The sequence below is a fragment of the Nannospalax galili genome, unplaced genomic scaffold (genome assembly GCF_000622305.1).
Source record: "Nannospalax galili isolate Female #2095 unplaced genomic scaffold, S.galili_v1.0 scaffold471, whole genome shotgun sequence".
In the NCBI taxonomy this organism is placed as follows: domain Eukaryota; kingdom Metazoa; phylum Chordata; class Mammalia; order Rodentia; family Spalacidae; genus Nannospalax; species Nannospalax galili.
The window spans coordinates 1,973,833-1,996,998 of record NW_008330333.1 but is presented as its reverse complement, the minus strand read 5'-3'; the positions used below and the strand labels follow the sequence as shown (position 1 = coordinate 1,996,998).

Below are 23,166 nucleotides of genomic sequence, written 5' to 3'. Positions count from 1 at the left end.
CCGGGGGCGGGCGGTGAGCGCTGCGGGGCGCTGTTGCTGAGGCTGAGATTTGGCCGCCGCCTCCCCCACCCCGGCCTGCGCCCTCCGCGGCCCGGCCCGCGCTCCTGCTCTCGCTCCTAGCTGGCTAGCCCGCTCGCAGCCGCCGACCCGACCCCCGCCCGGGTCTGTTCGCACCGCCCGTGCACGGGGCTGTTTCCACGAGCAGGTGAAGATGGCCGAGAACTTGCTGGACGGACCGCCCAACCCCAAACGAGCCAAACTCAGTTCTCCCGGCTTCTCGGCAAATGACAGCACAGGTGAGGCGCGGGCCGGGCACGCTGTCAACGCCCGCTGCGGGGAAGGAGTGGAGGGTCGCGGGTGGGGAGGCCCTGCCCACGGCCCAGCGCTCGCTGTCCCGCCGGCGGCCGGCCCTCCTCGCGGCGCTCCGGGGAGGAAAAGTAAATCGGGGGCGCGGCCGTGGCCGGGTTTCGACACGCGTGGCCTGTCGGGCCGACACCAGAGGGAACCTGGGAGGGCCGGAGGGGGAGAGTGCAGCCGAGTGGTATCAGGGGCTTTCCGGATCGACCCCGGTTCCCAGCGCTGCTGTCCGAGGGAGGACACAGCTGCCACCGGCGTGAGTGTTGCGACTGAGAAGTTTCTTGGAATGTGTTGCTTTGGTAAACGCTTAGTAGTTACTTTGAAACTCTTCCTTTTTTGATCACTCATTCTTTTTTCAAACCTCAAACTTCATTAGCGACATGTCATCAAAGTTGCTGTGGTGTGTTGCATTTACATTCGTAACTTACAAAAGTTAGCAGACTTTTAGAGCTCATTTGAGCTCCAATCTTCCTTTGGGTTTATGTTGATTTTTACGGTGGAGATGCACACAAAAATTTTTTAAAGCCTCGAAGGTTTTCAATTAAAATTAGCAGGGTACTGTTTAAATCTTCTTTCCCCCGACTCATTAAATAGCTTCCCTGCAAAGTTTCTTAGGTAATCGTATCAGATGGCCAAGAGTTTTCTGTTCATTTAATAATTGGGAGTTCTGGACTGCTCTCTGGTAATATTACCAACCATTAGTATTTCCTCTTTTAAGCTGTCCGCAGTTAAAACTTGCGCGCGGCTTCGAACAATGCCGGCTCAGCTAGCGTTTCTCTAGTATAGTCTTGTAGTAGCGGCATCTGTAAATCAGTTTCTGATGAATGGGTCCAAATCAAATTACATTGCTGCCTAGAGATTGGCTCTAGACACAGCTGTTCGACTTGTTTCTGTGACTACCAGTTTGTACATACGAAAAAAAATCTATTTCTATTGAAACAAAACTTAAATTTTGTGCCTTCAGTTTGAATACAGTTCCTGGAATCCAGTCATGAAAGGAGACATGTCATTTTAATAGAGAAATGATAAATGAGTTGTTTTACCCATCATCTTCAAGGAGCTTTTTGTTGAGCTAAAAATTTGTTAAGTAATGACAAGTAAATGATTCTCAAGTATAGGAAAGTCACTAATAATGCTTTGAAGTGATGAGTTTGAGATTTATTTTTTATAAAATCCACTTTTGATGTGAGAAATGTGGAAACAATAGTTTAAATGCCCTTCTGCAGAACAGATCTCCCTTGCTTTGGTAATCTTGCCATGTTTGAGGTAGAAGGCAATAATCATGAAACGTAGATCGTACCTTGTAAGCTTAGTCCTGGAGCTTGTTCTCTGAAACTGATAACTTGAATGACTTTTTCAGCTTTCCTGTTTTTGGATGAAGTTATGGTAGGTAGATTCTGCCTTAAAATCAAGGACAAATTAATAACATGACAACAAAATGATCTGTACTTTTTTTTTTTTTTTTTTTTTTTTTGGTGTTTTTGAGATGGGGTCTCCCTGTAGCCCTAACTGGCCCAGAACTCACTATGTAGACCAGGCTGGCCTTGAACTCACAGAGATCTGCCTGCGTCTGCCTCCCAAGTGCTGGGATTAAAGGCATGTACCACTAAGCCCAGCCAGACCTGTATTCTTGTATACATCCAGCTATTTACAAAATGGAACCCAATGGATGACTTTTTGTGGAGCTTCTGTTATTGAATGGTCAGATATTTATTTACTTATGTGCTGCTAATCAGCAGAGCTCATCAGAAAGGATTTTCCACAATTAACCACTTTATTCCCCTTCCCTTTCCAATTCTGACCTGGGAAAGGTACATGAGAACACTTTTACTTATCCAAATGTATAAGACAAAGAGTAGTAGTTTTTTTTTTTTTAAATACTTTATTATTTTATGTGTATGAGTGTAGTGCCTGCGTGTAGGTAAGTGCACCTGTGTCGTGCAATGCCCGAGGAGGACGGAGGAGGCTTTCGGATCCCCCTGGAACTGGAGTAATAGTTTTTAAACATAAACATTTTATTTTTTACTTGTATGTATGAGTTTATTGCCTGCATGTGTGTAAGTACACTCATATCTTGTAAAGCCCATGGGGGTCAGAAGAAGGCCTTGGATCCCTTGGAACTGGAGTTACAGATCGTTGTTAGCCACCATGTAGGTGCTGGGAATCGAACCTAGGTCATCTGTAAGAGCAGTTAGTGCTCTTAACCGCTGAGCTCTCTCTCCAGCCCCAAGAAATTCATTTTAAAACAATTCTCTGGTATACATACGATTTTACCATTTATTAAAAATGAAAGCAAATTTGCATACCAATGAAATGGTTGTGCCTTTTTTATTTTTATTTTTTGAATTTCATGGTTTTTTTTTTTTGTTTTTTTTTTTTGTCTTTTTGAAGCAGGGTCTCCCTCTAGCCCCCGCTTTCCTGGAACTCCCTAAATAGACCAGGCTGGCCTTGAACTCACAGAGATCCACCTGCCTCTGCCTCCCAAGTGCTGGGACTACAGGCGAGCGCCACCACGCCCGTCAAATTTCATACATCTTTATCATATTTAGATCCCTCTCCTATCTATACTACCCCCCTTAGACCCCCCCACCCCCACCGTTTTTCATGTATTCTTTCGTAAATGTTAAGGTCTCTGGAGTCAAGTTTGTGTCCTCAAATGTCACTTGTGAGTCTGTTCCCTGGAGCCTGCATCACTTCCTTAAAGAAAGCCAACTCTACCTCTAGTCATTGATTGCTAATAGTTCCTCAGCTAAGCTTAGGGCTTGTTACCCATTCTCCCTTCAATATTGGATTTTTGTCTAGTTTGAACTTGCATGGGTCTTGTGCATGCTGTCAGTTCATATGAGTAATTTCCCAGATGTCTGGAAAACTGTTTCCTTGTGGTCTTCCACCACCCCGGCTCTTACAGTCTTTCTACCTCTTCTTCCTCAATGGTCTCCGAACCCTGGGTGGCAGAGATTTGATACAGGTGTCCTACCCAGGAAAAGTTATAATTTTTAATGGTTCTGATCTAAATGATCCAAAGAATAAAATGAAGGTCTTATTTAAGTTGAGTCTTTGGTTACCTGCAACCCACCATCACATTATCATGAAAGGGTGTGTTAGTGTGGGCTGTTGAAGAAGGGATCGTTATTGAGCACATTAAACTAAGTGAAACCTTGTCTGTAGTAACTATTAGCCTGAGATCCAGTAATGAGATGGACAGAGATCTTAAGGATGTAAATTAAACAAATAAATGACAAAAGTATTTGTCCTAAATACAAAAAGGAGTGAAAGCTGGGACAACAGAGACCTTAGAATAACACTATTGAGAAACTTTTTTTTTTAAGTGAGGGGATGTATCTCAGGCTTCTGGGAGAAAATTATGCCAAGGGGTGCAAAATGTGTAGGTTGTGAACACAAGATCACATTTGACACAAGGAGTCCCATGCTTAGGAAAAGCTAAGTGGATGGAAGGAAGGGAGCAGACAATCCTGAGAAATAGCAGCTACTTGAACTATTGTGACATAGATCACATCTTTGGGGACTGGCCTGTAAAACCTCTTAGGTGTTTCTGGGGATTGTAGTGGGTGGAAAAGAGAGTGCCCCTGATGTTGTGGAGCCTACCAGCCAGGATGCTGCCTACAGAGTGCTTGTAGTCCACCAAGGGGAGCACACACAACACCATTCCACAGCACCTGCGTGATGATTGCTTTTGTTACCTAAGGTGGGGGAGAACATACAGGGGTGATAGAGGAAGAGGTAATACATCCCAAGGAGGGTAGCAAGAGGAAGGAGAAACAGTGCTTTCCACCCCACCATCAAGGCAGTTCTTGAGTAGCATTGAGTTAGATGGTATCAGATGTTGATAAAGTAGCATTTTCTTGTTTTATGTTGAAATTTTAAGCACTCTCTTACCCTTTATGTGTTTTGGAAAATTTTTCGGTTAATATTTCCAGATTAAAACAGCATACTTTTAACATCCAGGATTCATAATGGAGCAAGTGTAGCAGAAATAAATATTCAGGCAAGCAGTGGACATTTTTTATTGTCAGCTGATTCATTCATTAAGATAATTTTTGAATGGTGGCCCACGCCTTTAATCCCAGCACTTGGGAGGCAGAGGCAGGTAGATCTCTGTGATTTCAAGGCCAGTCTGGTCTATGTAGTGAGTTCCAGGCCAGCTGAGGCTACAGGGAAACCTTTTCCCAACCCCCCCCCCCAAAAAAAAAATCATATTTTTGAGACAGAGACATGCTGGTTAGGTCAGCCTGGCCTTGAACCTCAGAATCCTCTGCTTCAGCTTTGCAAGTACTAATATCTGTGTATACCACCATACTAGGTGATTTTTTTTTTTTTTTTGGTCTTTATGAGATAGGGTCTCTCTGTAGCCCCAGCTGTTCTGGAACTCACTGTGTACACCAGGCTGGCCTTGAACTCACAGAGATCCGCCTGCCTCTGCCTCTGGAGTACTGGGATTAAAGGTGTGCATCACCACACATGGCACACACTAGGAGATTTAAGTAACTTTATGACAAAAGTTATGTTTAACAAAGAGACTATTTAAAAGTTTTAGGACTGGTGAGATGGCTCAGTGGGTAAAGGTGCTTGCCGGGTAAGCCTGGTGAGCTAATTTTGATCCCTGGAACCCACGTAAAGGTGGAAGAAGAGAACTGACTTCATAAAGTTGTCTTCTGACCTTTACATGTGTTTTGTGGCATGTATAACTCCCTTATCATGTGCGTGACTGTATATCTCTGACCTCATTTTGTGATTCTTCTGCCTCAGCCTCCTGAGTACCGCTTACATTACAGGCATGCTCTGAGATGTCCAACAATAACAAAAAATTAAGTTTTCAAGAGGTATAGTCTCACTATGTTGTCCGGGCCAGCTCTTAGCTCCTGGACTCCAGGGAACTTCCCACCTCAGCCTCCCAAGTAACTTTGAATCTCTTTAAATGAAATAGAGAGCTCAAACTGAATACGATTGACCATCAACATACCTTTTACTACTAAATGATAATCTTCATTGTGTGCAGTACTTTATTAGACAGTACTTTTCTCCATGTCATATCTGTGTGTTCCTCATACTGTCTACAGCATACAAAGAGAAGATACCTTTACTCCTGTTTTCTAGGTGAGGAACCTGACTTGAGGGAGATAGTCTATTAAAGCAACAGACAGAACCAAATCTGTCTGGTTAAAATAAAGGCATGGTGGTGCACTCCTTTAATCTCAGCGCTTGGGAGATAGAGGCAGGTGAATCTGAGTTCAAGGCCAGCCTGGTCTGCTACATAGTAAGTTTAGGCCAGCTGGGGCTACAGAGAGACTGTCTCTGCCCCCCCCCCCAAAAGTTCTAGGGGCTGGTGAGATGGCTTATTGGGTAAAGGCCCTTGCTACCAAGCCTGAGAACTTCAGTTTGTTTATTCCTTGTCACAAACATGGTGGAAGACAAGAACTGACTCCTGGAGGTTATCTGACCTCCACATGTATGCCATGGCATGTGTGTGCCCATGTACACACACAAAATAAATAAATGTAATTTAAAAAGTATTTTTAGAAAGTAAGAGTTCCTAGATAATTTATTTTATAAATTTATGTCCATAAATAGTACTGACAGTTGGACTGTGGTATATCTAATTGTCAGTAGCATTCACTTCAGACACTGAATTAAAGTAAAGCCCAATGCAGACCTGTGGAATAAGCCTGTAATCCCAGCACTCAGGATGCTAAGGCAGGAGAATGACCACAAGTTTGAGGCTAGCCTAGGCAACATAATGAGTTCCAGGCAAGCTTATGTACAAAATGAGACCCTGTTTCTGTTGCTTTCTCACATATACATAAGCCCTATTCAGAGTTTTTTTTTTTTCTTAATCTTTTGAGACAGGGTCTCCCTGTAGCCCCAGCTGGCCTGGAACCTATGCAGAAAATTTATAACCAGCTTGGTGGGGAGGCAGGGTGTGTTCTTCCTAACATGAGGTGGGATAGACTTCCTTTTCTCTTTGGTTCTGGTGTCAGCCTTGGTTTAGACTGGGTGGGTTTGCATTCTTGTTTTCTTCAGGTGTGATTGAGAAATGGTCAGGTTATTTTACTTCATTACTAAATCTTGACTAAATAGGAAGGAAAAGTTTTCATAGATACTTTTAGGGATAGGACTTTTCATGACTCTTATCTTGCCATGGAAAATAAGGACTTTTGAAGAATAACTGGGAATGAGCTCCACTGGAAGCTCTTCAGGGATGGTGGTGGTAAGTGTGACTCTCACCAGATTTGATTCTATTGTTATTATTTTTATGAGACAGGATTTCATGTAGTCTAGATTGGCCTTGAATTTCTGATCCTCCTGCCTCTATCTCCTGAGTGCTGGGATTACAGACATGCTCTACCACATTATTTGATTCCATAATTCTTAAACATAAACTGAAAATGGCTGGTAAAGGAACAGAGACTTATTTCTGCACACAAAACTTCTGGAAGTTTATTCTTAGATTGTTAGCCTGGGTTTCTACGTCTTTAACTTCTGCCATCTTGTAGTTGGTGCTCAGTGTATGCTATCACTTAGGGCTCTGTAAGTGCGGACTTCGTGTTTTAAAACAGTGTAAAATAGGGTAGTCAGAGTATGCCTTCCTTTGTTAAGATGAAGTGTATCTTACTGTGGGGTTGTAAAGATTACGAAAACTTGCTGGTTTAGTTCTTGGGATTCCATTAGTGAGACTGTCACTTCTTGATTTTACTCAAACCAGTACTTGGAATGTATTTCAAGAAATTAGAGGGCCTACTAAGAGGTCCCCCGCCCCCCGAAAAAAGGGGGCTTTGTGCTCCAATAAGGTTGGTTCTAACCAAGGAACTTTGGTGCCAGCATCCTAGGGCCTTGGTGTGCTGGTGAGCACTGTGCGTCTTCAAGAGTGAGGCTGAGCTTTGCGCTCTGTTCCTGCAGATCATTAGCACCAGGACCTCCTTTTTTTCATGTACTCATGGATCAGTAAACAACTTATGGAAAAGACCAGAGAGCACATATTTCTGGCTTTGTGGGCTATCAGGCCTCGTGTTCTAACTACCCTGCCCTGACATTTTGGTAAGAAAGCAGCCATAAAGAGTATGTGGACATGACTGTCTCCCCTTAAACTTTAGTATCCAGAGTTTTTTCCCTTGAACCACAATTTGATGACCCTAATGTAGCACAAGACTCATGGTCTGAGCACCCATGGGAACACCAGCCTGCCGTGGCTATACCTAACTGAACACAGCAGTAGCACAGGTTTTCTGAGACTGCTGCAGCTGGTCTGGATAGTGACCAGGAGGTAAAGCCTGACTGCAACAGTGTAGGATACCTCAAAGTTAGTAGTAGGCTCTCTCCCAAATCACTGTTTTGTTTTTGTTTTTTGTTTTTCTGTAACAGCTTTATGTACTATATTCAAAATCAGGTAAATTTAACAAAAAACTAAGTTAACTTTATACTGTTATTTGTGGGCCATTTTGCATCTTGCTGACCCTGGTAGCCCCCATAGCTTCTGGTCCCTCCCTGATCCTTTGTCACATCTATGAAACTAGATGGTAAAAAGCTCTAGTAGAGCTGGTAGAGGTTTCCTATAGTCACCCTCCTGGTGCTGACCACAGCACAAGGAGACCTACTGGCACAGTAGGTCCTCTGGAGATAGTTGAGGCTTTAGGTAAGAGAATTTGCAGTCTTTGTCCCTATTTTGTCTTTAAGACTGTGCTTTTATGCTGCTTGCCACCATTCTTTGGGAGTTTTCTGTTTTCTTAATCCTGTGTGTCATATCTAGGTGTTCTCACTCAGTGATTACCCAGCTGGTGAGCTCTGTATAGGTTTGGGTCAACCTCTGTTTTCTCATCTGTAAGATGAAGATTATATTACTGCATTATTATCTGAGGTGATGTCTGGAAAGTGCCAGGTCTTGAGGAAATGTTCAGTGAAGGGAGCTGGCATTGTAGCTTCCAGGGGATGTGGGTATGCCTTGTCCTCATAGGATTTACTGGGAGTGCTAGTCTGAACAGTCCGAGACCTGTTGCTAGTTCTGGAAACAACAGTAGTCATGCACATTTCCACAGTGGTCCATTTGCGGGTCTACATAGCCAGGAATTCTGTAATCACTACTATTGATTTTATCTCCCATTTCACTTTATTTTTAAAAATAGAAACATGATGGCTTTAAGTTTAAAGTTATAAAAACTTAAGTTATGTCATGTGTTCTGAAAATTATTTATAATTTTGAAACCTATTCCATGGACTATTTAAGGCACACATGAATGTGTGAGTCTGTTCCTCACTGTGTATCTTATTCAGTCTGAGGTACCTGTTAGGTATTAGCAGTGCACAGAGGCTTTCTTTCAGTGGCTTAGAATTGTGTTAACACAACTTCAAGGCAAAACTAAGGAAAGAATACAAAATGCAGTTAGTGTGAAAATGTTAGCAATCCAAAGAGGATTGAATTTATGCTCTGCTGTTCCCTGGATATCTCAGTGTGCAGAAACCTAGAGTGCTGAGGTAGGGGCAGTGGTTTGGTGGTCCTCGCAGCTTTGATGTCTCTCTGCCTTTTCCCTGCTGTGCCAAAGCACTGCCAGACAATTGGGGAAGCCCACCTGTTTTCCCAGCCTTCAAGACTGGGAACTGGACCCTGGACCTAGTCTTGTCTCCCTGGATGTCACAATAGGTGTAATTCTCATCTGACTCCTCTGGTTGTCCCCAGATGGTCTCTCTGAAGCCTTCATTATCCTGGACATACCCTCTGATTTTAGCTTACATACTTGCGCTTTTCACCCACTTTCAGGCCTTTTTACACGATTCCCTTCTTGGAATATGTGCGTCAGATCTGTGGTGTCCTGTCTACAGCTTTTTCTTTGACTGGGAAAGACATCTAGCCTTCCCATTCAGTCTCAAGCATTTTTCAGGAAAACTCAACTTTGATGCAAAAATGTGAGCCACTCTACTGATAGGGGGAGGGTGGACTTTTGCCTATTCCACTTTGGGTAGTTCTGTAGCGAAATCCCCAGCCAGGCTTGCTGATGAGCCCTTTAAGGGTTTTTAGAAATTAAAAAAAAAAATTTTTTTTTGTATTTTTTGAGACAGGGTCTCCCTGTAGCCCCAGCTGACCTGAAACTCACTATATAGACCAGGCTAGCCTTGAACTCAGAGATCCACCTGCCTCTGCCTCCTAAGTACTGGGATTAAAGGCGTATACCACCAAGCCTGGCCTTATTTCTTCTTCTTTTTTTTTTTTTTTTTTTTTTTTTTTTAATTTTTTTTTTTTTTTTTTTTTTTTTTTTTTTTTTTTTTTTTTTTAAATTTTGTGTGTATGAGTGTAATGCCTGTATGTAGGAAGATGCACCCGTGTCATGCAATGCCTGGGGAGGTCAGAAGAGGGTGTCAGAGTCCCTGGAACTTGAGTTACAGATGGTTGTTAGTCACCATGTGGGTGCTGGGGATCAAACCTGGGTCCTCTGCAAGAGTAGCCAGTGCTTTTAGCCACTGAGCCATCTCTCCAGGATCCCCCAACCCCCACGAAGGGTTTTGACCAAGGACATGTCACACACACAGAAGTGTGTGTAGAAGACCTGGAAGTAAATAAAGTGCTCCTTGCCCTTTTTAAACAGTATAGAGACGGACTGTGTCTTTGAAAAACTGCTATTAGGGTGTTTTCTGTTTCTAAATTTAGGTAGCAAGGCTATTTTCGAACTCTGTTTAAAAGTTGAATTTTTGTTAAAACTTTTGAGAAATACTTGCATATTATCCCATGTGACATTTTCCCGTGTTTTCTTTCCATTAATCAACAGACTATTTAGTTGAACTATTGCTAAGAATAGTAAAACCTAACAGTGAAAATCTTTTCTCTCCCATCTCTGGGTATCCCATCTGCTACTGTAATATCTTAATTTGCCAGTCTTTACCTGTACCCTATTGTGTATAATAACTATTTCTTACAACTGCACTTAAGTCAAATTCTGAATTCAGGCAATCTGTGGTTCAGAAAATGAGCTGCTTACTGGGGTTGTACAATTCTCTTGCAACATAAATTCTTTTTTATAATAGAAAAGCATCTCCTCAGGGAGTTTAAACTTTTCTTAGGAAAACACTACCCATACACATTCATTTATTTATTTTGTGTATGTGTAGGAGTGTGTATGATGTGGCACTTGTGTGGAGTCAGAGAACAACTGTGGGAGTTGGTTCTCTTCCTCTACCAAGTGGCTCCCAAGGATTGAACTCAGGTCATTAGATTTGTCAGCAGACACCTCCACCTGCTGAACCATCTCCCCAGCCTCACCTATACATTTTTTTTTTAAACTTTATAGTTAGGATATCCAGTGAAATAATAAGAAAAATAAGTTCTTTAGGATAAAATGTGAAGGGTGGTGTAACATTGAAATAGAGCAGAATTTGGTATTTGATTATGAACTGCATAGTGACACTCAGAAGCTAGAGAAATCTATTAAATAGGGTTTGCTTTGACATTATGGACTATAAGAGCTTGACCCAATTCCTTTGGATTAAAATATTTTGAGTTATTTGTCACCTGATTAAAAGTAGAACCTTCTAAGCATGACTCAGAGTTGAAGAAAATGTCAGAGCTTTTTATACTGGGAGCCAGCCATATGTAGTTGGTGTGGGAGCAAGCCCTAGTTTGGCTCAGAGTGGACATTGGAGCCTTGTGGGGGGGGGCAAGGACTGCGAGCTTCACACGTGTGGGGGGGGAGGTGAGAGAGAGAGAGGGAGGGAGACAGAGAGAAAGGTAGAAATCACTAAAGAGCTTCCCCTTAACAATATTCTATTTGTGCTCAGTTTGATTAGCTTTGTATATATCAAGCTATTACAGAGCTTGGCATATAAGCAGGTTGAGGCTGCTATTATTGTTTAATTGTATGAGAAAATAGCAGCCGTCATCTATCTCTGGGGCCAGAGAGGATTGGGATGATTGATGCATGGTAAGGGCCTGACCCAAGCATAGAGTAGGACAGTGTGGGAAGTTGCCGCTCTTCCATTTTTCACTTTCAATACTAGGTCTAGTACAATTTTCAGTTTCCAGTCTGTAAAAAGAGTGAATTGAGAGCTAAAATTCGGGAATCCTACAAAACAGGCAATCTTGTGACTCACTTTACTTGATCTGTGTTTGCTTTTTAGCTATTCTTTATTGGGAAATTGAACTCTTGTTTTCTAGTTATGGTTTCAAAGCAAGGGTTTGATATGGGTTAAGACTTAGAGTAAAAAAAGGAAAAATGAGCACAGAGAAATTACAAAAGTTACCCTTCTTTTTATAGAAAGCAGAAATGGGAGAGAATGGACGTGGGCTCCCTGAGTGGCCTGTCAGGTGAACTGTTTGAGAGGGGTGCCAGGGAGAACTTGGTTCTCTTTGCCTTGCTCCTGTGGATCTTGAGGGAACAGTTTCAGCTCCGCTGTATTGTGAGGTTTCCTCTTCCTACGTACTCTGTGATGGGAAGTTCTTTCACTGAAAATTAATTTTCTGTTTTCTTTAGCTGTTTTAGGTGTGGTTATGCTTTTTAAAAGATTTATTTTTAAAATTAATGTGTGGGGGGGAAGGTATATGCACATGAGTTGCAGGTACCTACAGAGGTGGTTGTGAACTGTCAGATGTGGATGCTGGGGTCTAAACCTGGGTCCTTTGCAAGAGCAGTATGCATTTAACCTGCTGAGCCATCTCTCCAGCCTGATTTATTGTTTTCTAGTAGTAAAAATTGTCCCATCGTAGACAAAGAATTTTCCTCTTAATTTGTGGACGCTTTTACAAATTAAGTCTTGCATCTTTAGTAAACAGCTATTATTGAAAATAAATGAAACGTAAACTATTGGTAGGGCTTCATTTTCATTTTGATTGTTGTTCAACTACTGTGGGAATCAGGTGCTTGTAGGGTATGACCTGCCCACAGTTGAACTTTTCATGAAGAATCTTCAGGGCCCATTCAGACAATAGGAAGTCGGTATTATAGTTATATGATAGCCTTCTTAATCTCTTGATGTGTGAGGAAAAAGGATTCCTTCTCAGCCAGAGAGGAGGAGGACATTTCCCTTTTGAGATGATGCTAGTGATTATCTGGAGGTCAGTGCTGTCTGGTAGCGGTTATAAGCCACATGAGCCATTGAGTACTTGATATGTGACTAGTATGAAGCAGGAGCTACATGTTACTTAATTTTTTTGTTTTTTTTTTTGAGATAGGGTCTCATAGGCCAGGCTGGTCTCAAACTCCCCATGTAGCTGAACCATCTTTTGAAGGTGGAAGAAACTTTTCAGAAATATTCATGACTTAAATCACTTTTTTAGGGTTATTCAGTGAGAAAATACTTGCATACTGTGGTGTGGGCCCTCGTGATCTAGAGAACAAGACAAGCCCAGACCCTGCCTTCATGGACATAACTATCAGTGCTGGAAAAACAGATCTTGGACAGGCATCTGCAGTCAGTTGTTCTCTCAGAGGGGAGGCACTGAGTTGGCAGGACACCAGATAGGGACTAAACTTGCTGTGAAGGACTCCTGGGGACTGTGATGTGTGCTGAGACCTGAGAACAAAGAAGAGATGGCGAGGGGCTGGAGAGATGGCTCAGTGGTTAAGAGCACTGACTGTTCTTGCAGAGGACCTGGGTTTGATTTACAGCACCCACATGGCGGGTACAAACTGTCCTTAACTCTAGTTCCAGGGGAATCCGAAGCCCTCTTCTGACCTCTGTGCATTGCACGACATGGGTCCACATATATGCAGGCAGTATACTCATACACATAAAATAAAAATAATAAATAAAAAAAATATTTTTTAAAAAAAGATGGCGAGTTGTACTTTTCTGGGCATAGGGACAGCACGAATGCCAAGTGTGAAAGTCTTGAGGTGTAAAGTCATGTTAAAATCTTAACAATTGGTACAAAAATCAGTTTTGTTTTGGGTCTAGGTAGCCTCCTGTGGCTTCTGAGAGGGTGGAAATTGATTGTGTGGTCCTGTTCTCAGGGAGTCTGTTATGCCTGGGCTTGTCTCAACTCCATCACTTTTTTCTTTTATCCAACACATACTTCAGTGGTGTGTGTGTGTGTGTGTGTGTGTGTGTGTGTGTGTCTACACTCTGCTTGGTTGTAGTGATAGCCTTGGTGGCAAAAGCTGCTCTTTGCATAGTAGAAGTGAACTGAATGCTATGGCCAGGCAGTTTGCCAATTCCCACCAGTCCTTGTGTCATTTAAACTGAGATCAGCTTCTGACTGGAGGAGCTGGATTCTTCAGGCCGGGAGATCAGGGAACTTACTGGAAGGACATGGCATTCCTTGCAAGATGAATTGGGGTGGCTGGTTGGGCATCTGGAGGCCAGGTAAGGTTACTAGGAGCCTTGAATGTCAGACCACAGACTTCATTCAGATCTGCCTTTTTAGGGCTTAAAGAATAACACAAAGTTTTGAAAACTGATCATGACCAGATTCCTTGAGTCAAGAAATGATTGCAATTTGTTTTCTGCAAGTCTGGATGTTTCCATCTAGGCTCATATCTGCAGTGTTGACTTACCTTATCCTAGCTCTACTTTTGGGAGGAAAAGTACCCCATAAAAACATTGTAGGAATTGGAAATAGCAGTCCTAAGATACTGGGAAATTTTCTTTAAAAAAAATTTACAAGTGCTATGTCTTGTGTGCAGCTATACTCACATACACACATATGCTAAAATAAAATAATTTTTTTAAAAAAGGTAGATATTTTCAAGTAGGTAATATGTTTATATGTTTGAAAATTTCAGAAAGTGAAAAGAATACTTGGTGAAAGCCCTTCTGTTTTTTGTTTTGTTTTCTCTGGGTTTTTTGAGACAGGGTCTCCCTGTAGCCCTAGCTGACCTGAAACTCTCTGTGTTCCAGTTTGGCCTCAATGTCACAGAGATCCACCTGCCTTTGACTCTCAAATGCTGGAATTAAAGGCATACGCCACAGAGTCATTTGTCCCTACAGGCAGCCAGGCCTTGACTGTTTCTTCTATCTTACTCTAGAGAACTAATTTGCATCCCCAAGCAAATACAGGTTTACACTCTACCCAAAGTAACTCCTTTTGCATGTTTTCCCTCTGTAATTGCCATTTGAACTGATGGATATCTCAGAGTGATTGGAAATATTAGTATTTTAAGAGCAGGCCTCATTCTCTTTTCTTTTTAAAAAAGATTTAATTACATGTCTCTATATGTTTGTTTGTATGTGGATATGGGCATGTGAGTGATGCTCACAGAGGCCAGAGTCTTTTGAGATACCCTCAGAGCTGGAGTTAGAGGAAGCTGTGAGTCACTGGACTTTGGGGCTAGGAACCCAACTTGGGTCCTCTGAAAGAAGAGCACACACTCTTAACTGCTGAGCACCTCCCCCTTTTCAAAAGGCTTATTTTATTTTTATTCATGTGTATGTGTACCTGTCTATGTGTGTTTATGGGCATGTATGTGAGGATACCCAAGGAAGAAGAGGGTATTGGATCCCCTGGAGCTGGAGTTACCAGTAACTGCAACATGGGTGCTGGGAGCTGAACTCACCTTTGCAAGAGTAGCAAGCACTCTTACTGAATCATCTCTCTAGCCCCCTCATTCTGTCTTCTTATTTTAATAGTGAAGTGTTTTGGTGTTGTACTTAGGTAAAGAATAATTTTAATTTTAGTATTTATATTGCATAAATGGGAAGAAGAAACTTTAAAAAAATTGTGTCATCTCAAATATTAGGAGCTTTGGTAGTGGTGTCAGAATGCATGGCAAGTAGCTACATTCTGTTTATGGGTTTTTAGCTTCTAGCTTAAAACCTCTGGCTTTTGTTACCAACTTTATTAGTTGATAATCTGTAGGTTAACAACCTATAAGCAGATAGGGTAAAAATCAGTTTCTTACTTGGTAATCTTTCTGAAAACGTTTATGGTAGGAACTTCTTGTTTTTTCATTAATTTAATTCATTAATTTTGAGACCATGAAACACTGGAAAGTTTTCAGGAAAGGGTTAAATCAGTGAGTCTGTCTCTGAAGTGTAGTTGAGCCCCCAGCCCTTGCAGATGATCTGGAGAGGAATGGCCACTGTACAGGGGTGGTGGGTAATACAGAGGGCAAGAATGTTTGAACGTCATTAAATAAAAGTCAAGATGAAGAACAAAGATGAAAATTAGCCTCTTTTTAGGGGTAAAAGATTCCCTCCCCTCCCTCCCTCCCCTCCCTCTCTTTCTACAGGGTCTCCATGTAGCCCCAGCTGGCCTGGAACTCCCTGCATAGACCAGGCTGGTCTTGATCTCACAGAGATTTGCCTGCCTCTGCCTTCAGAGTGTTGGAATTAGAGGTGTATGTCACCACGCCCAGAGATAAGAGATGTATGATAATGTATGTGCAGTTTAAACAGTCTCTAGAAATTGTTTTCAGGAAGTGAGGTACTAGGGATTTCTGGGGTCTCTCTCTCTCTCTCTCTCTCTCTCTCTCTCTCTCTCTCTCATATTTTATATTTTCTATTTTCTGAGTAATTTTTTAGTAAGCCAAAATCAGAGCTTGGGCTCAGCACTGCACACAATAATAAAAAGTGTGCTTTTTTAAAAAATTAAATGAACAACTAGTTAAAAACAAATCCAAGTCAGAACACTTATTTGTTAATTTATTGATTAATTGATTGCATTCTGGGTTCCAGAGGATTGAACCCAGGGCCTTGTGCACACCAGGCAAACACTACCACAGGATTACATGTCTATCACAGAATGCCTCCCCACCCATGTACTTTAGTATATAACACCAGTGAGATGGCTCAGGTAAAGGTGCCAAGTCTGACAATGAGTTTGATCCCTGGAACCCACATGGAAAGAGAAAACCAGCTACTTTAAGTTGTCCTCTAATCTACACATGCACACACAAACAAGCGCACATGTGCTCACACATACACACATAAACATAAGTAAATGTAATAAAAATTAAAATAAGTACACATATGTATGTCTGTATATTTTGGTATTTGCAGTTGAGACAGATCCGTGCTGGGATTAAAGGCGTGCGCCATCACACCTGGTGTACTTCCTTTGTTATAGTCTCCATTTTGTACAGTCTTTTTATTAGTGGTTTCCTATTGATGCACTACTCAAAGGAAGCCTTAAAATAATTAGCCAATGCAATGTCTCTTTGAGTATTTTGATTTTAAATGTCAGATTTCTGGACATTCTACTACTTTAGGTACAAAATGTTGCATATAGATTGTCACATTCCTTTAGGAAAAAAAAAGTCCATCTTCAAAGTAATTTTTGTCCTTTCTATCATAAACCAATGGGAGAACTAAATATATTTTAAGCTAATATTAAATCCATTTTAGGTTTTATCCTCAAATGGCAAAGTCCAACTGGAACCTGGAGAACCTGGAGCCATTTTATGTGTTCTCTCTGGGTGCCAAAAATCACCTGGGTCTGGACAACCTACAGGAGGGGACACCTTAAAAATAATGTTTCTTTACCTATTTATACTGGTAGTTACCAAGGCTCAGAAATCAGAGAACAAATGGTGTATGGAGAGCCTCCATCCCTTGTCTCTTTTCCCTTAGGTGACAGGGAAAATAGTGCCCTTCCAGAGTGGAGATACTGTTGTCTATTCCTACCTTTTCCTTCCTAACTAGGGTAGTACTCTGTGCACGACTGTGTACCCTTTATGTATCGGCATGTGGAGAGCTTCACATTGTCCTTCTTTGTGGGGGTCTGGTGTCCCTGCTATATGAGCTTCGATTGATGGATATTTAGGTATTTCTAATATTTTTCTATCATAAGCAGTGACTTAATGTATGGCCTGTGAAGTTAAGTGGACAGGTGAAACTATAGAGCAGATCCTGGAAATAGCGTTATTGGTTAAAAGTGCATTTGTAATTTTATTTTATTTTTTTGAGACAGGGTCTCCCTGTAGCCCCAGCTGGCCTGGAACTCACTATGTAGACCAGGCTGGCCTAGAAGTCACAGAGATTTGCTTGCCTGCCTGCCTGCCTGCCTTTGCCTCCTGAGTGCTGGGATTAAAGGTGTGTACCACCACATCCAACTAATATATATATATATTTTAAATCATTGTGTGCGTGCATGTGCGTGTGCGTGTGTGTGTGTATGTGTGGTCAACAGCACATGGGTGGAGATTAGAGAACTTGTGGGAATCAGTTCTCTCCTTTGACCATATGAGTACTGGGGATCAAACTCAGGCCATCAGACTTGGCACCAAGTGCCTTTACCTGCTAAACCATCTCGATGATCTGCATTTGTAATTAAAAAAAAAACATGCAGGGCATGGTGGCTCACGTCTTTAGTACCAGCACTTGGGAGGCAGAGGCAGGTGGATCTCTTTGAGTTCAAGGCCAGCTTGGTCTACATAGTGAGTTCCAGGACAGCTGGGGCTACAGGGAGACCCTGTCTCAAAAGACCAAAAAATAAAATAAAATTAAATAAATAAATAAAATTGTGGGCAAATGTACCACAACACACATGTGGAAGCCAGAGGACAACTTTGTGGTGTTGGTTTTCTCTTTCCACTTTGATGTGGGTTCCAGGGATTGTACTCAGGTTGCCAGGCTTTTATGGCAAGTGCCTTACCTGCTGAGCCATCTTGAGGACTGTTATTTTAATTTCGTGAAATTTTCCTACAAAAGCTTGCATCTTGATGAAAGTCTTAAAATCTTAGAAGCATTACCCATATGCTCAGTGTAAACATCCCTAGGTGGTTTATGAATATTGCTTACATAGTAATTAATACTAAAGCTTTTAGACAGGGTCTCATTATATAGCTTGGGCTTGCCTTGAACTTTTGGTGATTCTCTCGCCTCAGCCTCTGTAGTGCTGGGATTACAGGTATTAGTCAGCATACCTAGCTCAATACTCAAGTTCTTCAGTTGATAATTCTCCAAATCATTTTGTACCTTTCAATAGTTTTTTCTTTTTTTCTGAGCCACAGTCTTATTCTGTAGCCCAGACTGGTCTAGAACTTGAAGCAATCCTCCTGCCTCAGCCTCCTAATTGCTAGGATTACACCTGAGAGATACTACATTCAATAATTGTTTGCTTATTTATTTTTGCTCTTATTAATATTATAGTGCCTGACATTGAACCCAACACTTTGCGCATGCTAAGCAAGGGTGCTACACCACAGAGGTACAATCAGCCTCTTTCTTTAATGTAGAATTTTTAAAAATATTTTTATTTTATGTGTATGAGTGTATTGCCTGCATGTATGTGAGCGCACCCGTGTTGTGCAATTCTGTGGAGGTTAGAAGAGGGCTTCAGATTTCCCTGGAACTGGAGTTAAGGATGGTCGTAGCCACCATGTGGGTGCTGGGAATTGAACCCAGGTCTTCTGCAAGAGCAGTCAGTGCTCTTAACTGCTGAGCCATCTCTCCAGCCCCTAATGTAGAATTTTTGAACTTGATGCCCTGTGTTTGGCACTCACAAGACCCATTTAAATTTGCTTTCCTTCAGAATACATCTTTTCTTCTGACTTGATGTTGCCCCCTGCCCACTCTATAACTCACAGCATTTGGATTTAAAGACCTGGGGCACTGGTATCTGCTTGCCTATACTCAATATAGCTGCAGAGTCTGAGGGGTTCAGGCATCTGGGATCTGGGGCTTCAGCAGGGGTTTGGTTCTGTGTGGGCCACTTCATACCTCTTACAGGAATGTTCTTGCCAAGATAATCTTCTCCAGAAATTGGTTGGGTGTAGGGTGGATAGGCAGCTGATTACAGTATTTCCCTAGGGTCTGAGCCCCTCTCAGCCATGCTGACACAGAACAATCAGTTCCTTTTTTCCTATCCCTGCCTCAGACAATTGAAATAACCAGTAGGGGCTTCTCAGTCCTTTACTGTTGGTCTGTGGCCTGCTGCTACAATTGTCTTCTGTTCCACCCTTGTATCTATGAAGGCTTTTTCTCTATTCTGCAGGATAGAGGGAGGTAACAAGACACAGTGTTGGAACAAACCTAAGTTGTCCTACTAGTCTGTGAATGGCACTTCCCTGTGACTACTGAGTGTACAGAATTAATGTAGATGACTGTGTTTCTTGGACTTGATTGTTTAGAGTCTAGTGTGACAAAGAACTTTCAGATAATTCTGTCTTGGGTTCAGTTTTGTTTTGTTTTGAGACAAGGTCTTGTTAAGTAGCCCAGGCTGGCCAAGAATTGAAGATTCTTCTGCGTCTGTCTCCTAAAGGTGCTGGTATTGCAGGTATGTATTATCACACTGGGCTTTTCCTTGAATTCTTTAAGTGGAAGGTAAAAGCAATCAGTGAAACAAGGTTTCCTGATAACCTAGTGCAGAGTGCCCCTGAAGTGTGTCTGAGAATATAAAATGCTCAAAAAATTAGATATTTCCTCTCTCATTTATCAAAGGTTCTGTAGTTTTTGTTTTTGTTTGGTTTTTTTTTTTTTTTTTTTGGTCTTTTTGAGACAGGGTCTCCGTGTAGCCCCAATTGGCCTGGAGGAACTTGCTGTGTAGACCAGGCTGGCCTTGAACTCACAGAGATCTGCCTGCCTCTGCCTCTCGAGTGCTGGGACTAAAGGCATGCGCCACCATCCCTGACTAGGTTCTGTAGTTTTATTTCAGTGAGCTTTATTAAATACCTTGCTTGGGTTCCTTTTATTCACTTCAAGCAGTGTAAGGCATATAGTATAAAATACTTGAGTACTCACCATGTAGGTGTAGGTTTCCATTTCAGAGTCCCCTAGATGGATCATTTTGTAACATGAATATTTGTCTTGTAATTTAGCTGTAAATTTTTGGTTTAATAAATAGAATTTTGGTTTTAGTATTCTCTCATGGTGTGATAGAGTACTTTGATGAATGATATTTTGTAGGGTTTTTGTTTTGTTGCCTTTTTTCCTTTTCCCTTTCCCCTCCTCTTCTTCCCCCTCCGCCTTCCCCCTTCCCCCCTCTTCCCCCTTCCCTGTTCCTTCCCCCTCTCCTCCCCTCCCCTCCCTTCCCCTCTTTTTTAAAAAAATTTTTTATTATTTTTATGTGTATGCGTGTATTACCTGCATGTAGGTAAGTGCACCCGTGCCATACAATGCCCATGGAGGACAGAAGAGGCTGTCAGATCCCCTGGGACTGGAGTTACAGACAGTTTTTGGCTGCCATGTGGGTGTTGGGATTCCAGCCTGGGTCTTCTGCAAGAACAACCAGTGTTCTTAACCTCTGAGCCATCTCTCCAGCCCCCTCCCCTCCTCTTTTGAGATAGTCTTAACTGTGTTACCTATATAGCCCAGATTAGCCTCAACTCCTGATTTTCCTGCCTCAGCTTCCTGAGTAGCTGGGACTACATGTGTGACACCATACTCAGTCCTTGATGAATGATATTTGAATGGACATTAATCTTCCCCAAGATGATTGTCCATATTTAGAGCATCCCAGCAGGATTCTTACTGCTTTTTCTAATCCACATATGGACCAGTAGGTGAAGTCCTTTCAGTGGTATTAAATTCACATACCTAAGTGAGGGAATATTGACAGTTTGGAGGGTTTTTCCTTGCAGCTTACAGCATACAAGCAGCATGTGGCTGCTTAGCTTGTTACCTTTCATTCCTGCCCATTTAGAACCTTCTCCCCTCTTAGTGTTTTTTTAATCTTAAAATTCTTAGAGTTTCTCTGAAGTCTTTCTAAATTCTATTTACGTACTTACTCCACTTTGACTGTAAAGTACAATGTTTGTTATCAATTCAGGTTTGTGACCTGGGTTTAGGTTATACCTTTCTGGGAGAGGCTGACTTTAAAACAATGTAAAAATTTTATTTATCTGGGGTGTGTGTGTAGAGGTCAGAAACTTGAGGGAGTTGGGACTGAAATCATTAGGCCTTACCCCCTGAGCTTTCATGCTGGCCTGGGGAGGCTACCTTTAATTCAAGTCTCAAGTAAACCCAGCCATTCAGTTCTACAGACTTGTCTAGGGCAGTGACGGTAAGGAGGGGCAGGAAAGGAGGCCACTGTCCACCTCAGTGTACCACTCTCCAACATATTAGTTATTCTGAGTATTGATGAGAGTTTTTACTCAGATCACTGTTCAGAATGAAGTAAAACCTCATTATTCTGTACTAATTAGGGGTTGGTGTGTCTGTATAAAAGAAGCTTGAGCTGGGCGTGGTGGCACTCGCCTTTAATCCCAGCACTGGGAGGCAGAGGTAGGCAGATCTCTGTGAGTTCAAGGCCAGCCTGGTCTGCATAGTGAGTTCCAGGACAGCTGGGGCTACAGGGAGACCCTGTCTCAAAAAGACCAAAAGAAAAAGAAAAAAAGTTTGAATTACAGAATGTTTTAGAATTTGCTTCAGTTGTTTCCTAACAGTCATTATAAAAAGAAAAGTTTGATGTCTTTTGGAAACTTGTATAATCTTATAATGGCGTAGATGCTAATAAAAACCATTCTTTCTCCTTTTTTCCCCCTTTCCCTCTACTCTCTATCATTGAAAGTTATTCCATTATATACTTGTATAATTTTTAAGAATATTCAAGGGCAAGTAAGCTTCAGTTCTACCAGAATTGCTATAAGTCATTAAGGTTGAGGATATTAGCAGGGCTGAAGCACAGAGACATGGCAGTGGGTAGGCCCTGCTGTGGACCAGGTGTGAGTGCCAGGATCTTGGTAGACTTTGTCTTGAGTTCAGCTCTCAGTAGCTTTGTGATTGTAACAGTAATGACTAATGTTTATTGATCTCTTACTGCATGCCAGGCTCCAAATACACACATTTCATGATTGAGTTCCCTCATCTATTATTTTATGGACAATCTGCCCATATACTCTTTTGCTGAGGGAAGCAGTCTCAGGGCAGGGAAGCAACAGTGGTAGTGACAGTTGTGATCTGAACCTAGACTCACTGCCACATAATCCTTCCTGTGTTTTTTATAATCTACCCATCTGTGTTTACATGTGTGCTTTATAGCATGTCTTGCCTTGGGGTTTGTTTTTTTGCGGGGGGGGGGCTACAAAAATTTAAAAATTTTTGAGTGCTTTATTTTTATTTTATGTGTATGGACTGTTACACCTGCATGGGTGTAAGTCTGCCTGTGTTGCACAATGCCTGTGGAGGCCAGAAGAAGGCAGATCCCTTAGAACTGTAGTTAAGGATGGTTTTTAGCCACCATGTGGGTGCTGGGATTCAAACCCAGGTCTTCTGCAAGAGTGGTCAGTGCTTTTAAGTGCTGAGCCATCTCTCCAATTGCCCCCCCCCAATTATTTTGATTGAGCTGAGTGAGGCAGTGAACGCCTTTAATCCCAGCACTCAGGAAGCAGAGGCAGATGAATCTCTGTGAGTTCAAGGCCAACCTGATGTACAGCATGTTACAGGCCAGCCAGGGCTATATAATGAGGCACTGTCTCAAATTTTTTTTGAATTGACAAAAATCATACTTTATCATATGAAATACACACACATATTGTGGATTGGCTAAACTGAGCTAACAGACAGGTGCATTAACTTATATTTGTATCCAGGAGTGACTTAGGAATTCAAAATTTCTTTTTGGAAGTTATTTCCAGGGTGACTGAATTTAAAAGTGTTCAGATTTTAAAATACTTGAGAGAAGTATTTAGTCAGCGTTACTACAACCGATGCCCAAAGAAAACCTAGAGGACTCTGAAAAATGAAAGAAAGCAGATATTTTTCACAGGAAAAAGGAATGCTAGAGAGAAATAAGGAGTGGGTGGGGAGAGAAAGGGAGTTTTTGTGGCAAGGGAATTTCACTCTTCAAAGTAGAGAAGTTTGAACACAACAAAACAAAACAGCAGCTGGAGGCTGAAAAGATGGCTTAGCCAGTAAAGAGCCTTTGTTGCTCTTTCAGAGGACTGTATTTTGGTCCCAGTATCCATGTTGGGTGGCTCACAACTGCCTATAACTCCA

General features: G+C 42.0%; 1 protein-coding gene across 2 annotated transcripts in view; it reads left to right on the top strand.

Moving 5' to 3' along the window:
• Positions 1-23,166, top strand: part of Crebbp (CREB binding protein) — a 155,059-nt gene continuing 131,893 nt past the window's right edge. The window contains exon 1 of one of the 2 annotated variants that reach the window (XM_008846197.1): positions 1-296. In XM_008846197.1, coding sequence (XP_008844419.1) covers positions 212-296 — 85 coding nt within the window. In that variant the 5' untranslated portion in view covers positions 1-211. The remainder of the gene's footprint in view (positions 297-23,166) is intronic. The other variant, XM_017801517.2, reaches the window with a different exon arrangement.